The sequence below is a fragment of the Eumetopias jubatus genome, unplaced genomic scaffold (assembly GCF_037043125.1).
Source record: "Eumetopias jubatus isolate StellerSeaLion01/CBP00866 unplaced genomic scaffold, mEumJub1_p1.0 scaffold_8, whole genome shotgun sequence".
Lineage (NCBI taxonomy): Eukaryota > Metazoa > Chordata > Mammalia > Carnivora > Otariidae > Eumetopias > Eumetopias jubatus.
Window position 1 is genome coordinate 39,060,442 of NW_028274814.1, and position 19,215 is coordinate 39,079,656.

Genomic DNA, 19,215 nt, shown 5'->3' on the forward strand with positions numbered 1-19,215 from the left:
TTCTTTCATGGACTATTCGTCTTGAAAATGTCAACCAAAGGAACCTGAGTAATAGCTTGAGGAATAGGGTGAAATAACCCGAGGTCTAATGTTCTTTGATGACAAGTCAGGAGGTTCTTCTTTAGGCCCTAAAGACACAAGTTGTATACATGGCCATGATTCTGATTCTGACAGAATCTCTTCTAGATTGTTTTGCAATATAATTTGCTCATTATAACCCAGGTGGACTCCCTAATTCCACTATTTCCCCAGAAGTAAACTTTTCTAGAATAAAACCGGTGTCTTTATGGGGTGGCTTACTGGGTCACTTGCAGGCTGGTCACTCCAGTGCACCTGGATCAGTGTGTCCCAGGAACTACTGCCTCCCTTTCTAGAATATAACATCTCCCTTCGTGGATCATCCCTGAGCTCTGCCTTCCTCTCTCTCTCCTGGCTCCAGATCCTGGAGTCCAAGACTGGACATGGCAACATAGAGAAGCCTGGAGAGAGTGTCCCCATCACCTGTGCTTTACCAAGAACCCAGTGAATAAACCAGAGGTGACCGGGTGGGCTGTAGGATGGGAGAAGAAGGGAAGGTCAACATGAGTTTTAAACTGAAATCTCTGAATTTTTTTGTTCCTAATAGTAAGAGTAATAGCTAGCATTTATGAGATTTAACTTTGTGTTGGCCCTTGGGGAGAGTGCTTAAATGCTTTACCTTATTCAGTTCTCATAATATTCTGTCTCTGTCTCCAACCACCAGACTAGAGCCCTAAAAAGTGTCCATTTCCTTACCCTCTCCCACACGCACACGCCTCGTAGCAGGGTTCTAAGGATCAGATCAAAAAGAAAAGGAGACTCATGAAAGATAATCATGTGTCCAAAGAAGGAAAGGGAGAGAGACTCCAGTGAAGGGTATTTAATGTCAGAGAGACACTGTACATCCGGGGCAGAGATGGAAAGAGTGTGCCAGGCCAGCCGAGCCTGAGCTGGTCGCACATCCTGTCGCTCAGGGGGGCCCGGTGGTGGAGGAAGTGACAGCAGCAGCACCCCGTTTCCTCTCCCTGTGGGAGCACAGTGCAACGTTCACTCGCTCCAGGGATGCTCGTGGCTCTCGACGACGGCTCTGGCACAAACATTCAGTTCATCTCCCTCCTAACATGTCAGGCCAGTTGACCCCCTTTCCCCTCGGGGCAGGGAACCGTTGGCAGGACCTAGTGAACTGTGGAGGGACAGTAATTCTCGCTGGACAGACAGGCCTGGGAGTCTGGGGAGGCGCGGGTCCCTCTGTGGTCACCTGTCAGAGATGACACCGGGCCTCTGCTCATTCCTGTAACTGTGGGTTCTGCCGGGATGCACACGAGTGAAAGGGGAAGAAAGCACCGGGCCTCTTCCGGAACCAATCCGTATTCTGGACAAGACCCTGAAGACGGGATGGTGTAAGCGCAGTTTCTGCCACCTTGCACAGGGCCTCCTGGCCTAATGACGGGGGTCACAGGGCGGTCTTCCAGCCGGCAGACTCCAGACTTCCAGACAAAATCATCTTCTCCATCTACCCGCCACTTGTTTCCTCAAGGCCACGGTGGATAGACAGCGACTAGCCCCAAGTCCCGACGTCCTGAAGGAGGGGGGGAAAGCCCCTGCCCCCCCCCTCCGGGGAGCAGAGAACGAGCACAGTGCAATCCTCAAACATCTCCAGCAGCGTCTCTTAAATAAGCTTTTCCTTTCCATTCTTCTTTTAATTATTTATCATCCATCCCTTTATTTATACAAATATAAAATAGATTTATATAGATTTATATAATATAAACTTTGTGAGGCAGTGGAGAAGCGGCCGGAAGAGCGCCCCCCGCTGGCTATTTACAGACGTACTGGTCGACGATCTCCGTGCACTTTCTGCACTTGACGTAGCAGCACCAGTGGAACTTGCAGTGGCAGCGCTCCACCTGCACGCTCTTGAACTGGTCGTAGCCGCGGCCGCAGCACATGAGCTCGCAGCCATCCATGCCCTCCGACGTCTTGTTGCACAGGCGGCCCTGCGTGCCCAGCGAGCCCGTGGTCTCGTTGCGCAGGCAGTAGTCCGGGCTGGGGTCCACGTAGACCAGGTCCTCCGGGGTGGGCTGGTTGAAGCGGCTGTTGACCAGCTCCAGCTTGCCCTTGCGGGTGATGCGCATGGCGGCCGCACTGTCGTACTTCTCCTTCAGCTGGTCCCCCACCTTGCGGAACTCGGCCAGCTGCAGCCAGCACGTCTTGAGGCTGCAGGACCCCGAGACGCCGTGGCATTTGCAGGCCACGTCCGCCATCTTGTACACAGCCTGAGGGGAGGAGAAAGAAGGCGGTCAGAAGGAGGACCCCCGGGGGAAGATGTCAGGAGGGGGCCTGGGGGGCGCCAGGAGCCAAATACGGAAGAGGGCTGGCGGGAGGGTGGGGGGGGGAGAGTGGTCTTCAAATGTACAGAAAGATCTTTCCAGGAAGCTCGGTTACCCAGATTGAAAGCAGATAAAAGAAAGGAGCACCACGTAGAAAAACACTGGGGAGGCAATGCTCCAGGGATGATGGCATTTGGTGCCCTTGCCCTTCCTACTTCGTCCATTTCTTATTGCTTCAAACTTGTTATGATACATGTATCATATTTACGATCGGGGGAAAAAAGGATATTTCTACCTTGACCAAAGTCTCAAACAAACAAATACAAACCCAACAAACCGCGTCTGGCTTTTGCATGAGATGGAGTACAGTCGGAAAAAAAAATCCAGCCATATTACCAGCCTGCGACAGAAACTGCAGGCATGGCAGGGGTTTGCAAAAGCTCTCCATGACTTTCCGCCAAATCCCCTAAGAACTCAACAGTCCCTTTTTCTGTGTTATAACACATTTGGTCATTAACTCCACGGAGTCATAGGGGCCTCACCACAAATCACGCTGTACTTGTGAACAAGACCATTTTCTTGCACCCCGGCACGGGCAGACACCCCCTGAAGAGGCCGAGTGGGGAGGTAGAGGGTGGGGCCCTGGGCCAGGCAAGAGCGGGTCGCTGGGCCCACCAACAGGGGTGATTCATCTAAAAACAAATCCATCCCAAAGCCACTGAACCACAACAATGTGGAGTGGATTTGAACTTGGGTTATCCCAAATCAAAATTTTAAAAAGCAAGAGTCGACCAGAATGCTGCTTACAAAGTGCTTTTCAATGAAAGCATCCTGATGCATTGTGTCCAACGGCCCTGGCAGCAGGCCCGGGCGTACAGATGGCAGGATAAAAATGCAAGCCCGCTGCAGAACATTTTCTTATGCCACAGCCATTGTCATCAAATGAGTCGGGACTCATTTTTCAAGGATTTCTCTCAGATTTCTTTTCAAGAGTCCCCAGATTGTGTCTTTATTCAGCGCTGTGCCGACACCCCTGCAGGTGCAAGAAATAGCTTCAGCATCATCAGCTCATATTACTATTGTCAAAACTCTTCCTGATTTTTTTCTTTTCTGGTGTGGAATTATTCCTACTATTTTGTGTTGGAGAAACTGAAGCTCTAGAGAGGCTCAGTAATCTGTTCAGGGCCACCCAGAAGGGAGTCAGAATGCCTAGCTCTATTGCACTCCAATCTTGGGGCTTAAAAACGGCTTAGGGTGGAGAAGGAAGGAGGCTCCTCCCCAAGGTTAAAGGCACCAGCACTGGGCTAGCAGCTCCAGGCTCAGGGCATAAAGAAACCCAACACCCCATTCCAACAGGCACTTCAAAGATGGGGTCTGCAATTACTCTCTTCTGGCACATATCCCCCCCCACCCCCACCCCGGTCTGAGCTGGGGCCTGACATTCCTCCGGAAGTGGCCCTTGGTTTAGAGAAGGAGGTCAGGCATCTGGCGCTGCTGGAAGCAGGAAACATTAAGGGCCTGAAACTGTGTACCCTGCCACTAAGTGACCGAGGGGATGGGATAAGCATCTCTACTGGAAGCCAACACTTAGGGAGATTGGAGGAAGGAGAGTTGAAGGAGACTCCACAGAGTAAGAACGGGAGCTTTCGTAAAACAAATCCCGGAGGAAAGTGTCACTGATCTTCACTAAGGAGACATTCATTCCAGCCCTCCTCTATGAAGAAAGACACTGTAATACAATAGTTGTATTCTTAAGTATTTCACTATTGATAATACATAGAAGCTCCTCTGACAGGAGAAGGCCAAAAAAAAAAAAACAAAAAAAAACCCAATTTTTAGCCTTTCCTGCTAACTGAAAAAGCAATAAAAGCTGATTTTTAAAACATTTCCTTAGTTCTACATCTTGCCTCCTGGCAAAGCCCTAAGTCCCTCTTCTGCACTGTCTAATGGTATGACTGAGCTTGGTAACTAACTGATAGTAATGTCATGAGGATTAGGCAGCTTTTATCTGGAAAGTGCTTAAGCCCTTGAGTGACAAGGCAGTATCAACCCACCGCTCTGGCCATCAATGTCTAAAATGGGGTTACTAGAGACTCTCAAAGGCCAAGAGAAATTTCCTGCAAAGTATGCCCCAGATCTACTCTGTGGCCAAGATGTCAGATCCTAGATAGTCCATTAAAAAAAAATTTTGTGTTGAGATGCCTGGCTGGCTCATTCGGTGGAGCCTGCGACTCTTGATCTTGGGGTTGGGAGTTAGAGCCTCATGTTGGGTGTAGAGATGACTTAAAAAAAATAAAATTAACTGGTTGTAAAATACAATCCAGGGAATTTTCCATTCCTGCCACCATTTTAGTCTTTCCTACGGAATTTTTTTGTGTAGGTGTGAGGAGGTGGGAGGTGAATACCTTTGGCCTCAGATGGTGATTGATGGCGGAGGCCTGCTCCTGGGAGAGAGGATAAAAAATAGAGGGACAGGAATTCCCAACCTGGTGCAGACAGAAGCAAAGGGAGAGATAAAGACTGTGGAAGAGGTGTGGAGACTGGGGGAAGGGGGCCCAAAGGCAGGGAGACAGACAGAGGAAGACGGGGAAGGTGTGTAAGTGAGAAACAAGGCAGATGGAAGGAAGGTTGGCCAAGATAAGGGCCAGAACAAACAAACAAACAATTAAGGGCAATAAAACGAGGAGCCAGCAGAAGTGGGGTCAAGACTGTGACTGCAGTGGAGCCCAGATTAGGATGAATGCCGTCACCTCGGCATCTGCCGCAACGCCCCAAGGATAGCTCAGAGTAGAGACAGGAAACAGCCTTCCATGAATTTGACCTCTTCCTAGGCGGCAATATGAGAACTTTGCTCGGATTCACATGCGCCCACCCACCCGTGTAAAGCACGGGGAGCTATGGACAGAATCCCTGGGCTGAGAAAGTTCCAGCCAGAGGGAGGAGGTGAAGTAGGCCAGACCTCAAAAATGTAGCACATGACCTACTGCAGTTCAGAGGCAGAGAGCCTACTAATGATGGAGGATGGGAAAGATTTTTAGGAATAGGTGGTACCTGAACTGAGATCTTAAAAAATGGATAGAATTTGGGCATTCGGGAGATAAAGTGAAGATCTTAACCTTTTTTCCCAGTCCTCTCGTGGTTAGAGCCCCAAAGACTGACAAGCAGAGTGCCAGAGAGGAAGTTGTGGGGGACAGAGGTGGCCCCACAGATGCCCTCAGAGTGGATAGTCATCTAAGACCATGCTGTTCTCTGTGCCCTGGTTTGAACCAGAGCAACAGCCAGAACTCCTAATATTGCCCCGGATTAACACAACCCCTCACACCCACATCTAGCCTCGGATATGGGCTCCGAAAGGAAGACACGGGGCAAATGACCAACACTGATTTCAACTTGACATCACACTACTGACGGGACTAAGTTTACACAAGCCTACCTCGTTCTACCAAGCCAACATCACAGGTCCCGATTCACAGAAAAGCCATTTCAGTTCTATTTATTTGATACGTGCTCCTATGAAACATGAGTCGATCTTTTAAACTGGTAATTACTTTTAGAAATATATCCACATCCTGTTCCTGAATCACCAATGAACCAACATAAACTTTCTGAATTGATTTCTCCTCAGGAAACTGCTAGTCTCATTGTTTCATTACTTCATCTTTGGTCTCACGACAGTACCTTGCCTGGGCCCCTGAGCCAGGGGCTCGACACAGACCTGAATGCAGAAAACACGCCCAGAAAGAAGTCTGTGTAGTTTCCTGAGAGGTCTGTGGTCCGCCCTGGCCCTGTGCCGGGAGCGACTCCTACCACCCAGCACTCAGATCTCACGCCTCTCTATAAGGGAGACCCTGATGCACCCCCACCCTCCCCTCCACACGGGATAACTCCGAACCAGCGGCAAGCAGAGCTGCTGCCTGCGCGAGCCCTCCGGGATCCTGCGGCGGAGGCGGACCATGTCAGGAGCAGCAAAGGGAAGTAGAGACCGAGCATGTGCCCAGGGGTGAGGTCCTCACGAGCGAGGTGCAGGCAGAGAAGGCGCATGCCCTCCGCCTGGCCATCAGGGAAGCCTAGAGCCGATGCCCAGCTATGCTCCACACGTGCGGGAAACCACGCTCGCCTCAAAGCCCACATTTGAGTTTCTACTGAAACTGAGACTCAAAAACAGTCACGTCTCACATGTGATTGGTGAGACAGCCTTCAAAAGATGGTTCTGTCTCCCACTCGGCTCCCGCAAGGCACTCTGGGTGTAGAAGTGTGTCTGCCATTAGCGCCGACCCCGGCTTTTGGATCGGGCCTCCGGATGTGCGTGATAGCAGCTCTTAAAAGTCAGCTGTGCTTCCGCCTGCACCTCTCACAAATCATAAACCCTAGGCTGGGTCTAACGGCCTTAACTGGCGGCTGTCCTATCTGCTCCCATTGCAGAGGAGGGGCAGTGAAGACAAGAACTCTACTTCGAGGGCCTGGAATCCTGATGACGAGGCTGCTCCTAAGTGCTCTAGGGACAGCTGTCCTGGGGAGAAATAAACAAGGTTCATAAAAATGACAATTGCACGTGCCCTGCTGGGGAATGGAGCCTTGTGAAATGGATCAGGTCGGCAACGCGGGCATCTAGGTCGGCGGCTGCAGGTCAGCATCACCGCAGTCAGCACGACCCCCTTCCTCACGGCCAGGCTACGGCTCCCAGCTCCGCCCAGGAGCAGCTGGTTAGCCTGCGGCGCGCGCGTGCGTGGAGGTGGGGGAGCTCCGCTTACCCTCCGCCCCGCCTCGTTGTTCTGCAGGTTCATGAGCACTCGGCCCTGCTCCTCCGACCCCTTGGCGAAGTTCTTCTCCCGCTCGCGGGCATCCACGAACTCCTTGGCAAAGCGGTAGCCGTACTCCACGTTGTCCCCGCAGCCGCCCCACAGCCAGTCCCGGGGAAGGTCCTTGGGCCGCGCTGTCCGGCTGCAGCCGCACGTGGAGAGCTCACCCTCCCTGCAGGCCCGGCTGATGGCGTTCACCACCCCCGCGGCGCTCACTGCGTACGTGAAGGCTGTCTCCCGGCTCCCTGCAAGAGAAGGCGGGAGACGGGGGAGGGATGCCAGTCTCCTACGGAGGCCCTTTCCTTCTTTCTGCCTCTCCTGGACACAACACCATCGCCTGGCCGGTAACACTCCCAGGAGGCGAAACGATGTCAGGAGAAGCGTCTTTCACTTCCCATGGCTCTAAGGGTTGGAAACTGCTCTTCATAACGAGCAGAAATTTGCCTCCCCTACCCTGTGAACACACAGACTAGAATGAATCCCTCCAGCCCTGGCCCACGCTAACATCCATTCCAGGGAAGGGTACATGGCCAGTAGATTCCGAGGAGGCAGACCTAAATGGAGGGAAGGGTGGGCATTAAGGAATTTATGGGACATGTGGGATGAACAGAATGAGCCAGAGTAGAAATCATGGGACCAATAGTAGGACTCTGTATCCTAGCAAAAACCTCTCCCTCACAGCTGCCAATTTCTCACTCCTCGATGGGCCACACATCTGTCTTTTTTATTGTTGCCATTAGCTAGACAGTGGCAGAGACGAGAAGGAGAAGTGAGCCAGAATTACAATGTCCAGAATCATCCATGCTGTTTCCCTCTGTCTTGCACGGGATCCACGCTGCCTCCCAACTTGAGAGCACTGGGGAACCACATCCACAGGATACTCAGCACCATCTCACCAAATGTCCAGATCGCTTCCAGTAGAAACTCTGAACTGTGTTCCTCTCTATTGCTGCAGTGAACCACTTAAAAACTCCTATGATGCACGTTCCACTTCAACAAAAATGTTTATAATTAATAATACTCAGCCACCAGGGAAATGCAAATCAAAATCACCATGAGGGGATGCCTGGGTGGCTCAGTCAGTTAAGCGTCTGCCTTCGGCTCAGGTCATGATCCTAGGGTCCTGGGATCGAGTCCCGCATTGGGCTCCTTGCTCAGTGGAGAGCCTGCTTCTCCCTCTGCCTGGTGCTCCCCCTGCTTGTGCTCCTTTTCTCTCTCTGACAAATAAATAAAATCTTAAAAAAATCACCATGAGATACCACTGTACACTCACGAGGATGGCTAGAATCAAAAAGGCAGGTAGTAGGGCGCTTGGCTGCTTCAGTCGGTAGAGCATGTGACTCCTGATCTTGGGGTGGTAAATTCAAGCCCCACGATGGGTATAGAGATTACATAAAAAACAAAATCTTAAAGATAAAATAAAATAGGGGCGCCTGGGTGGCTCAGTCAGTTAAGCATTTGCCTTTGGCTCAGGTCATGATCTCAGGGTCCTGGGTCCCACATCAGGCTCCTTGCTCAGCAGGGAGTTTGCTCCTCCCTCTACCCCTCCCCCCTGCTTGTGCACTCTCTCTCTCAAATAAATAAATAAAATCTTAAAAAAGAAAAAGTAGACCTCCCATAATCCTGTCTTGGCAGGTCGAGACAGAAGCAGTCTACAATCCTCAACTGGTCTCTCACTTTGCCCTCCTTCTTGATTGTCTAGGTAGGACACAGTCAAGCTTGCAACCAGACCAGACTGGCCAAGTCAGTTTTTCTCAAGGAACCAGGGGTCAGCTTCTGGTCAGACGTAGACTAGGAGCAGGACAAGAAAAACCCAGATGAGGTGGGAAGTCACACTCATGATTCAGCCATCAGGACTGACATCTGAGTCAGTGCTAATCCACTGCCAGAGACCAGGGCTCTATCTAATCTAGGGTAGTCAGACTAGGAGAATGAGCAACCAGGATGCTAGGGTGACCGACTGGCTTGTCGGGAGGAGGGCCTATTCCCCTCGGTGGGGGAGCCATGCCTGAGAAGTCTTCCTGAGATGGAGTCGCAAGCCCCTGACCTGGCATCCTGGGACAGGGAGGAGCCCCGATCTGCAGCCCGACCGACATCCCTCCCACTGCGACTCTTCCTTTTCACAGCATTCCTCAGGGAAGCGGGCTGGGTTTTCAAGACAACCCAGCCCGTCATCTCTTAATGACTTTAATCACCAGAACATTCTTTCTTATAGTCATTTGAAAAATGCCTCCCTGTAACTTCCGCCCGCTGGAGCTACGCTGTCTAATCCCTTCCCATTTGACAACCTTTCAGCATTTGAAAAGAACTGATAGGCCTTTTATGTTTTGTCGTTTCCAGCTACATAAGTCTGATTTCTTCCTCAGTTCTTTAGCAAACATGATTTTCCGAGCTGAATCATGCCTCTCAGAATTGCCTTTCAAAATAATGTGCCCGCATCTGAACATAATACTGCAGACACTCTGTGCTCTGACCGTCCTGGCCTATCCTGATGGGTTTGGATCCCCCTCTGTCCTCAGGTGGATTAGCTGTCCTTGCAGGTGCTCTGCCTCTTTTGGTTGGAGCACCTAGGATGGGCAGCTCTGCATTCCTGGAGAGAAACTGGGTCCTCTGCTAAGTGCAGACTACTAGTGTTGCTCTCAGCCAGCAAGACATAATGCAGGGCTTCAGAATGGACAAGCAAGTTGGGGGGCTTCTCTATACGTGCAACAACTCAGAGTGCAAACAAACCATCTCAAGGATAAAGACTAATAAACCCGCAGCCATGATGCTGCTAGAGAGACATGGCATCTTCCCCCTACAAGGAGACAGCAGGACAGGAGCACGCCCTCCCACTCTGTCCCTCAGTAGTGCCACCCAACTACCAGGAAGGTGCCCCCCATGCGCCCCTGACCAAGGCTGAGCCATGCACCACGGCTCCCTCCAAGGTGCTCTGCTGCCCTCTGGTGGTGGACTCTGGCAGCAGCTTCAAAGAAGGGAGGACTTTCTTGGAAGTCATATATATATACGAGAGAGAGAGAGAGAGAGAGAGAGAGAGAGAGAGAGAGAGAGAGAGAGAGAGAGGATTCCCCAGGAGCCACCCTGGGATCAAGGGCATGAATGGAGGATAGCTCCCCAGGTAGCATAAGTCTGCAGGGAAGCTACAAAAAGAAACTGTGAAAATAAGGCAAGCAGGGGGTTCCGTTCGTAACAGAACAGGGTCCGGGGAGAATGGGAGGTCCGGCTGGCACAAGTCATTCCCCCAAGCCAGTCCGCACCCAGTGGCGTTTCCATTCCTGCTAACTCCTTCTTTTCCTCAAGTAAAGCTCACTTTTTGGCTGTCACTCAAACAAAATTACACATGAAAAGGATCTAGGGGATGTCAGGCATGCATTAGGTCCCTGAAAGTGATTTGTGGATGCCTCTCCCTACAGCTGGGGTCCTCCTGCTCTCCTGCTCTCCTCATCCAGAACCCAGCGCAGGGAGTGCTGCTAAGACTTCACCAGATACTAAGTGTATTTGAGGAGAATCAATAAATTATGAACAAGTCCCACTTAGGGGGCTTTTCTTTTAGGAAAGCTGCCCAGTAAGACTGTGGCAGGAACACGTGAGCCCTCCTTGTCTAGACCTTGAGTTGATACTCAAGGAAGGACGAAGGCAGCAAGGTTCAAAGCATCCTTTCCCCTGGTCCTCACTTGTCAACATGGGTAGGGGAGAGAGGTCAGGAGGGAGGGGCCTTCCTCATACCCTGCTTGCTGCTAAAATCGTTCTTTGGGAAAAACTCAGCCTCAGGTAACTCCCAAATGCCCTCCTTCCTTGGAGGGGAAACTCTTTTGGAGAATGTGATACAGGAGAATACAGTGCCCTGACACCTTCCTTCTATGGCCCTGCCGATCAGACCCAGTAGAATAGGGCCGGATTTCTCAATTTCTTGCCAGGGAGGGGAGGATTGCATTTCAAAAGGACCTCAAACAATTAGACCCCAAATCACACCTCCATCTAAGCAATAGGGCAGACGGAGAGTGGGGGGGGGGGGAGGGACAGGAATCCAGGAAGAGGTGGCCTCTCATCTTTCTTCTGGGTCTGTCCCCTTCCCCCACATTCACACACATCCCTTTGGAATGAAAAAGCCAGGACTGGATCTGGGTCAGGTTAATGACGGCTATCACCAATTTGGCCCAAAGTTTCTATCTCTCTCTCAGGGTCCAAGTGGCAGAGGTAAAAGTCATCTAGACTTTTAGAGCTGCAATTTTCAGTTCTCTACCCAATGCTGTCAAAGCATGCCCCCCCCCAGCCCCCGTCCCCTGTGCTGAGACAAAGAGCAGTGCTAATCCACTCTGACTCAACTCCGCTGTTCTGCCACCCTCCCAGAGCGAGCGGCCGCTGACCGCTGCAGACAGGGTGAAGCTGGGAGTGGAGGGCTCGCCGGAGCGCTCGCTGGGTGGCCAACACGGCATCTGAGACTCCGCTTCCTGTGTGCGTCTCCCTCTCCCCTTGCACACCACTTCCAAACCTTGAAGAACTCATTTAGACACTGGTGAGGGCTCCCTGTGCCAGGCCTGGGGGGTGAGCCCGGCTCCTCTAGCCAGCCATGTGTCAGTGGCTCTTACCTGTCTGCATGACTCTGCCAAAGACGGACGCGTTGTCCACCGTGCTACAGTTCCACCGCCGCTGGCGAAACTGGTACTGGCACTCCTTGATGCCCGTCTTGGCTCCCTCCCCGATGTAGGCCATGTGTTCCTGGTACAGTTGGCACAGCTTCCTCTGGCCAGGGGAAAGCCCAGGAAGCTGGCTGCACACGGGCTGGGCACCGATGATAAACATCTCGGGTCTCTGCACCGGGCTCATAGCTAAGGACCTACAGTGGAGAGCCAGAGAGAGGACAGAAGGCCAACGGGTGAGCGTGTGCCGTGTGCAGCATGAAGTCATTCATTCGACACATGTAGCAAGGGCTTTCCTTCTGTGTGCAAGGCCCTGTACAAAGGGTTTGGAAAGGAAGCTTCCTCAAACAGAGGCCCTGCCTTCAAAGGGCACTGTAGGAAACTGAAGCACAAAAACAGATGACACGGGAGGTGTCAAGGGCCAAAGCCAGCCTTGAGCTTCTGGATCCACAGCGATCAGACAGAGAAAGAGCTCTTACAGCCAGAGAAAAGATTTTATAAGGCAATGGCCAGAGTGTGAAGTGGGTCTTAAGGGATGGGGGCAGGCAGAGAAGGGCAACAGAGAGGGCAGAGGACATTCATTCCAGGCGGAGGACAGAAACAGCCAAACCTTAACAGGAGAGCACATGACTCATTCAGGGGCTGCAGATGATTCGTTCACTTTAGCCTGTACGCAGGGTATGTGATGGAAAGCAATAAATTCCTTCAAATAGCACTGCCCTTATGCCTTGCAGACAGAAGCCAATTTACATACATCACAACACAGTCTAAAGGTTTTCACTTCCATATCCCACCCACAAATCCCCTAACCCACTCTATCTGTTCAGGGGCTCTCGCTTTGGCTCCTCCTCTACCAGACAGAGTAAAGTGTTCAGTTAGGTGAGAGGACTGGAGATGTGCCATCTGAGTACAAATGTGAGTGGGGCCCAGACCAGGCAAGATAGGAGGGGAGGGCCGGCCATTTCCAGGTTGACTTGGCCATGACAATAGTCTTGAAAACACAAAAGAAGGCCACACAAGGGTCCTGCAAATCTCTCAACCTCTCATCTGGTCTTCAGACTTATGAAATAGGAATTCTCCTCTCCTTGCCCCCACCGGAATAAAAGAAATCAGTGTTCTCATTGATCCAATAGCAACGCAAGAGCTATTTCTAACAACCCATGGGGACGGAGGAAGGTCCCCAGAAAGGGGAAAACAGACAGGATCAGAGGAAAAGCCCAAATGAACTAATCCTTTATCCTCGCTGACCCTTTACCTCTGGGGCTTGTGCGAGAAGAGGGTGTCCTAGTTTTCTTGGGATGAAAGCGGTCCTTAGGGTTCCTACCAATAAAGGAATGATCACAACACACGGTGACCCTTCTCCACATTTAATTACCAAAGGAGGTGTAGGTTGTAGAGAAGGGCCTCAGCCGCTCTCACTCACCACCAGGAGCTGGCTTCGGCCTGAAGCTGGGCCCAGCTGGACAGCAGAGCGGCGGCTAGCAGCAGGAGGCTGGCCATGGTGGGCCTCGGCCTCGGCCCCCCCCAGTGCCCTGGGAAGACCCCGGGGGCGGTCGGCTTCCGAAATGGGGCTCCCTGGAGAAGACAGAATGGAGGGAGCATCAATGTGGAGATGCAGCCGATGAGGCAGGACCTGGGAACAGGAGGTGGGGGGCGGGTAGCACCAAGGATGAGGTGCTGGGGGGCGGCTAATGTCAAGTTCTGCTCCCCCCACAAAGAGATTCAGCCTCTTTCCACCCTCCATCTCCTACTGCTACTCTTCTCCCCAGGGGACCGCTTTTGTGTCTCTTACCCCAAACTGTGGGAACCCTACCCAGGACCAAATTCCAAAGGAAACAATGAGCTGAGAAACTAGAAAAGAGAAATGAAAACAAGTCATTTCCAGAACAGAATGTGCTCCAGGTAGCATCAAGGAAGATGCTGTGGTTGCTGCAGCTCACACCTGCCCTTCTTCCAGAACCTCCAAAGAAGCCAGGGCACCATCCACTCCTCCCAGTACGTCTCACTCCGGTCAGAGCGCTCCTTCCTGGGCTAAGAACAGCTGGTGAGTTGGATTTGCCTGCAGCCAAATAGGAGTCTTCCCTCCCAATCTGTACCCTTCTCACTCCAAGGAAGTTTCCACATCCCAGCTCTTGTTTACCAGGAATAGAGCAGACAGAAGGGCGAGGACTTTGCACTTTCTCAGGGCAGCTTCTCTGAGAAATGCCATGTGCCCCTAAAGCTCCCTTGGGTGAAGTGGTCTCTTCCTAGGTGGCCTCCTCCCCCTCCTCTGTGCTGTGGCCCTCGAGGGGCGGCCAGGAGCGGAGCACTGACGGCAACAGCGAGCTCTTGGTCTGCAACGCCGGCCTCAACGGTCTGCGCTGAGGACGCATCTTCCAGAAGCAACGACCCCTTCCCTTGTAGCTCAAGAGCTTCCCACATCTTTGCCTATGCTTTTTGTAACTCACGCCTGTGCCTGTATCCCCTGAAAGAGCACCCTTCCTCCAGCCCTTGGAAACAAGTGGAAAATCCTTGCTTCTGGATCCTAGAGCAAGTCTATAAAAACACGCCCCCCTCCCACTCACCCCCACCTCGTTTCCCCCTTAGGTTTCATCCAGGGCGTGACCCCACATCTCCAATGAGTCTTCTTCCCAGGACCCCTTAACACCTCCAACTCTACACACGCACACACACACTGGCGCGCGCGCTCCCAGCCGCCCCCACCCCATCTCACCGCGCGGCTCCCGCGGCCCTGGGTCTCCAGGCTTTCCGGGAGGGGGCGGCAGGTGCTTCGGGTCATCAGCCTAGGAGATATTTTTGTCCTGGGGCCACCAAGAGAGGAAGGTGGCCTGAACAGGATCCAGGGAAACTGGGCTACAGCCTGGTCCCCACCCCCTTTTGGTTTTTCTTCTTGAGGTCTCAGCTGGGGCGGGAGCACCAACAGGCAGGTGTGTGGGGCCGGCAGGGGGCAGATCAAAGAAGAAACTTGCTCTTTCCCCTTTGTCATGCAGAGCCCGCTCGGAAATGATCCGGCCTCTAGCGCCGCCAACTAACAGCTCCCCACACCCTACTTTCCTAACAGACCTCGCCTCCTCTAAAGGATGCCCCCTCCCCCTCTACCTTCTACCCCCCATAAATCCTCCCCGTCCCTCAGGGCAGGAGGTCTGTGAATGCACCGACTGGAACCAAGAGAGATGGAGCAGAGATAGGGCCGGCACCAGAAGCTAATGGCTTTATGGAGGGGAGGGAACCAGGTCCAGAGAGGGGAGGACGAGAGAAGAGCTTCAAAGGGTTTCCTTGTGCAAACATCCTCAACTCCACCTACCAGTCCTTCTTGGGGACCGAGGAGTCTGAGCTGCCCCCATTCCCCTGTGGTCCTCCTCCCTCCCCCACAGCTACCCTCCCGCCACCGCGCCTCCCGCCGGCCCCACACATCCTCACACGTTCCTACCGCCCGAGAGCTGAGTTCTGTCTCCCAACGGGTGACACGTCTTATCCCCAGGGATGGCCCCCTCACACCAGCGTCTCTCACTTCTGCCACACCTTTTCGTCAAGCTCCTGTGAAATCTTTCTGGCTCTGCAACTCCTTGGTTCAACCGAGGCCACATTGTGGGAGGGGGGGGGCACCGTTTCTGAGCCAAGGACAGGAGTCCGTGCCTGCTAACGGTCACTGTGGCTTTGACTTCCCAGCGACAGGCCAGCTAGGGCCAAACTTCCCAAGAGCTGCTAATCCCACCCCTCGGTGCCTCACGAGCATAAACAGAGACAGGGCTCACGGCCCAGCTGTTCCTACCATGCTGTGCTTTCCATCAAACTGACCGTGCATTAAAAATATATATATTTTAAAAACTTTCAAAAGAAAAAACAGACTGCCGCACGTGTGGTGACTTCTTTCTCTGCCTTCCAGATGTGTGGCACCCGAAATTGCACGCCATCCCCCCACCACCACCTCCACGACAACCCCTCAGAATGTTCTCTGTCAGGATGTAGGCAGATGTGAGCCACCCTCAGCATGTCACAGAGCCCGACGGCCCAGCTCTCGGCCCTGGCTTACATTCTTGGCTTTCCTGGTGCCGAGCTGGGAGGAGGAAAGTGAAGACTGGTGATTGGTTTCCTCAGCATGGGCAGCATGGAAACACTTCTGGCCTCAGCCCAGCCGGGGTGGAGGGAGGCTGGGTGGAGCCGGATAGTTTGGGCTTTGATGGGTGGGACACATGGAAAGCCCTGTTTGTGCTCACAGGTGAGGTTTACAGCAGGACTCAACCAGGGGAGGCTCTTCTTTGCATAGGAAGAAAGATCTAGTAAATACGGAAAAGACAGGGGAGGGAATTCCTTGTTCTGCCTTTTGTCATAACCACGGATTTCCTCAGAGAACGAAAGCCTCTCCCCTTGCTGGGGGGTGAATGCCACTAGCAAACACAGCAAACGCAGTGAAACACGGGGGTCTCCAGGGTCTCTGTCCTTTAGTGGTAGAGGGCCAGGGAAGGGGAAGATGCCTCCAGAGGGCCAGAAGGAGCTGGTCAGACCATCTGCTCTGCCCTACTTCTTCAGTCAGTTATTTGTTTATTCATTAAAGTCATTAATCAAAGGTGCACTGGGGGCCTCGTCTGTGCCAGTTACTGCTCTAAGGGCCAGAGACACGGCAGTGAGCAAGTAAACGCCTCCTGGGTTAGGTCCAGTGAATACTGCAAGGAGAAGGAAAGCCGGGACGAGAATCAAGAACGGTAAAGGGTGATAGTGTACATTCTTCGGGGTCATGTAGGGAAAGCCAGACTCTGAAATATCTGCCCAGCCCACCTCTCTTCAAACTGCTGTGGAGATAGGGAGGTGGCTGGGCTGTGACCCCACATCCCGGACCCCACTGTGCCATGTCCCTTACTGAGACTGCGATGCCCGGCTTTACGATCACAACCAAAGGGGTGCATATCTGAAGACAGGGCTCCAGGTCCTCTTGCTTTTTTGGATTCGGTCATCATTTTTCATTCCGTTAAGTAGTTAGCCCAGAGGTAGGAGCCCAAGGAGAAAGACGCGGACAAGCGGGGCTGACCTGTGCTTCCACACACACCTCAGAGCAGTGCCACCATGAAACACAACCCCCCACCCCCCACCCCCACGGCAAGGGCTTTGACAAGGTCATTAGCTGTTCACAAAAGCCACCCCTGGGTGCTCAGGACTTACCTCCGCCAGAGCCCAAGAACTCAAGTAAGGTATGAGTCACATATGAAATGGTGTCACATCCCACACCTGCCCCGTTGTCCCAGACAGGCACCCTCACACCTAAAAACCTACCCAGAAATAACCAACAGCCTTCATGGGAGCCTTTTCCTGGTTGCCACTGGCTAATTCTTTCTGTGTGACCCAAGGAGGAGCTATGGAACGTGTGATTAAAAAATACATCTGCAGTCCACCTGGCTGGCTCAGTCGGTAGAGCACACGACTCCTGATCTTGGGGTTGTGAGTTCGAACTGGGACGTGGGACCTCCTTAAAAAAAATACCTTTGCAATTTTGTCAGCGTTCCTGACAGACACTCTTAGCAGTCTTTGGGAAGGGAGTGTCTCCCTTTGTGAACTCCGGCCACACTCCCAGTGCCTCCAGTGATTCCATGATTTCTGTGGGGGCAGGTAGGGCAGGAGCAGTCTGATGGAGACCTCTCCCCTCTGCCACTTCATTTCCACCATTGTAGAGAAAGATTCTTTTTTTTTTTTTTTTTTTAGTAGGCTCCACACCCTGCATGGAGTCCAACGCGGGGCTTGAACTCACGACCCCGAGATCAAGACTCAGACACTTAACTGACTGAACCACCAAGGTGCCCCAAGAAATATTCTTTACAGATCTCAAAAACACTTGACAAACACCTCCTAAAATGCACTCAGGTTCAGTAATCTCCTTCTCTATTTTCAGGTAAATACACCTGAATACCAGAGCAGTCCTCTGTGGTCTAACCCAATGGCGCCCACACCAGTTTTCCTGAAACACAAATCTTGCATCATAATATTCCCATTTGAAGACTTATAGTGGTTCCCAGCTCTTCAACCATTCTAAACTTCCCAGCCTGGCCCATTTTACATCTCATTCTTCTCCGGAAGTTCCCGCTTTGGGGTCTCTTTTCCAATCTCCCCCTGCTCCTATAATAAGCCCTGCCCCTCCCGCCCCCCGCAAGCCCCCATTCTGCTCCTCTTCCCAGGGATGCTTTCTCATCTCCAATAATACTTCCAAGTCCATGCTCAAGATTCATCTCCTCCGTAAAATTGTCTTTGATTAATTCCACGCCATGGAAATCTTTCCATTGACTTGGGATTTCCTTAGCACTGTGAAGACACCATTCCATACAGGCTGCCTTGGAACTGTGCATATTTCTTCCAGTAGATGCAAAGTTTCCCAAACGTACAAACTTACCTCCCCTACTTCCTCTGTATGCACCACTGTGCCTAGTATAGTTTTACTAGACAATAGTAAATGGCTCTTGGTTGATAACTGGTGACAATACTTGATACTAGAGGACACTTATTGAGCACCTTCTACATGCACTGAGACAAATATTTTATATCCAGTTTTCTCATTTAAGCTTCGCTAAAATTCTATGTGATCTATGTCATTATTATCCTCGCTTTGAATATAGGGAAAAAAATCCTTTATGGGGACTCCTGGGTGGCTCAGTCGGTTAAGTATCTGCCTTCGGCTTGGATCAGGGTGCTGGGATCGAGGCCCGCTGGGCTCCCTGCTCAGTGGGGAGTCTGCTTCTCCCTCTCCTTCTGCCCCTCTCCCCAGCTCAGGCTTAGCTCGGGCTCTCTCTCTCAAAAAAATAAATACAATCTTTAAGAAAAAAAAAGAGAGAGAGAGAAAATAGAAGGCAGGCTATGGAGGCCAGTCTCATGGAGACAAAGGAGTCCTTTTAGCTTCCATATGGCCCAGCCCACAGAAAAAGCTGCTTCTACTAATGTATCCCTATTTGGGAATCTACTGTTAGCTGCTAATTGAGATTCTGGAGATTCCAGGTCTCAGCTTTGTTTCTGCCTTTTCCTCAAAGATATGAGTAGCAGGCAGCCTCTAAAGCTGTTTATTATAAGATAACCTGAAAAAGTCTAAGACGGTGCTCTTTGCAGTGCTTTGTCTAGCTGTGGGAAACATGAAAAACCTACTCTGAAAGGCAGGACACACGAAGTGCCTGAAGAGTCCAAGGGATGCTTCATAGTCAGGATGTGGGAATGGAGTAGGACCTTGAAGAATGTGCCGGCTTTAAGTAGGAGAAAGGGGAAGAAGGATTTCCCATAAAGATGGGGTTTGGTCAGACAGAAAATTTCAAGGTGCTTTGGGAAAGGTAGGAGAGAGATTGCAATAAAGAAGGACTTCAATGATTTCCAATGTCCTCAGATTCATTCTTGTTCATTAAATTTATGGAGTCCCTCTGAACCCCGATACTGAATTCCCATCGAGCATTCAGCCATCTG

The 19,215-nt window shown here is 51.9% G+C and overlaps 1 protein-coding gene across 2 annotated transcripts; it reads right to left on the reverse strand.

The window, feature by feature from the left end:
• Positions 1-883: 883 nt before the first annotated feature.
• Positions 884-14,773, reverse strand: WNT5B (Wnt family member 5B). 2 transcript variants are annotated; one of them, XM_028120952.2, is made up of 5 exons: positions 14,501-14,773; positions 13,211-13,362; positions 11,737-11,984; positions 7,100-7,392; positions 884-2,294 (listed from the first exon to the last, which is right to left on the reverse strand). In XM_028120952.2, the coding sequence occupies exons 1-5, from the start codon at positions 14,771-14,773 to the stop codon at positions 1,836-1,838; spliced, it is 1,425 nt and encodes a 474-aa protein (XP_027976753.2). In that variant the 3' UTR covers positions 884-1,835. The 2 variants fall into 2 exon arrangements, with proteins under 2 accessions (XP_027976753.2, XP_087881981.1); XM_088025855.1 differs by lacking the exon at positions 14,501-14,773 and having other exon boundaries at positions 13,211-13,353.
• Between the last annotated feature and the right edge of the window lie 4,442 nt (positions 14,774-19,215).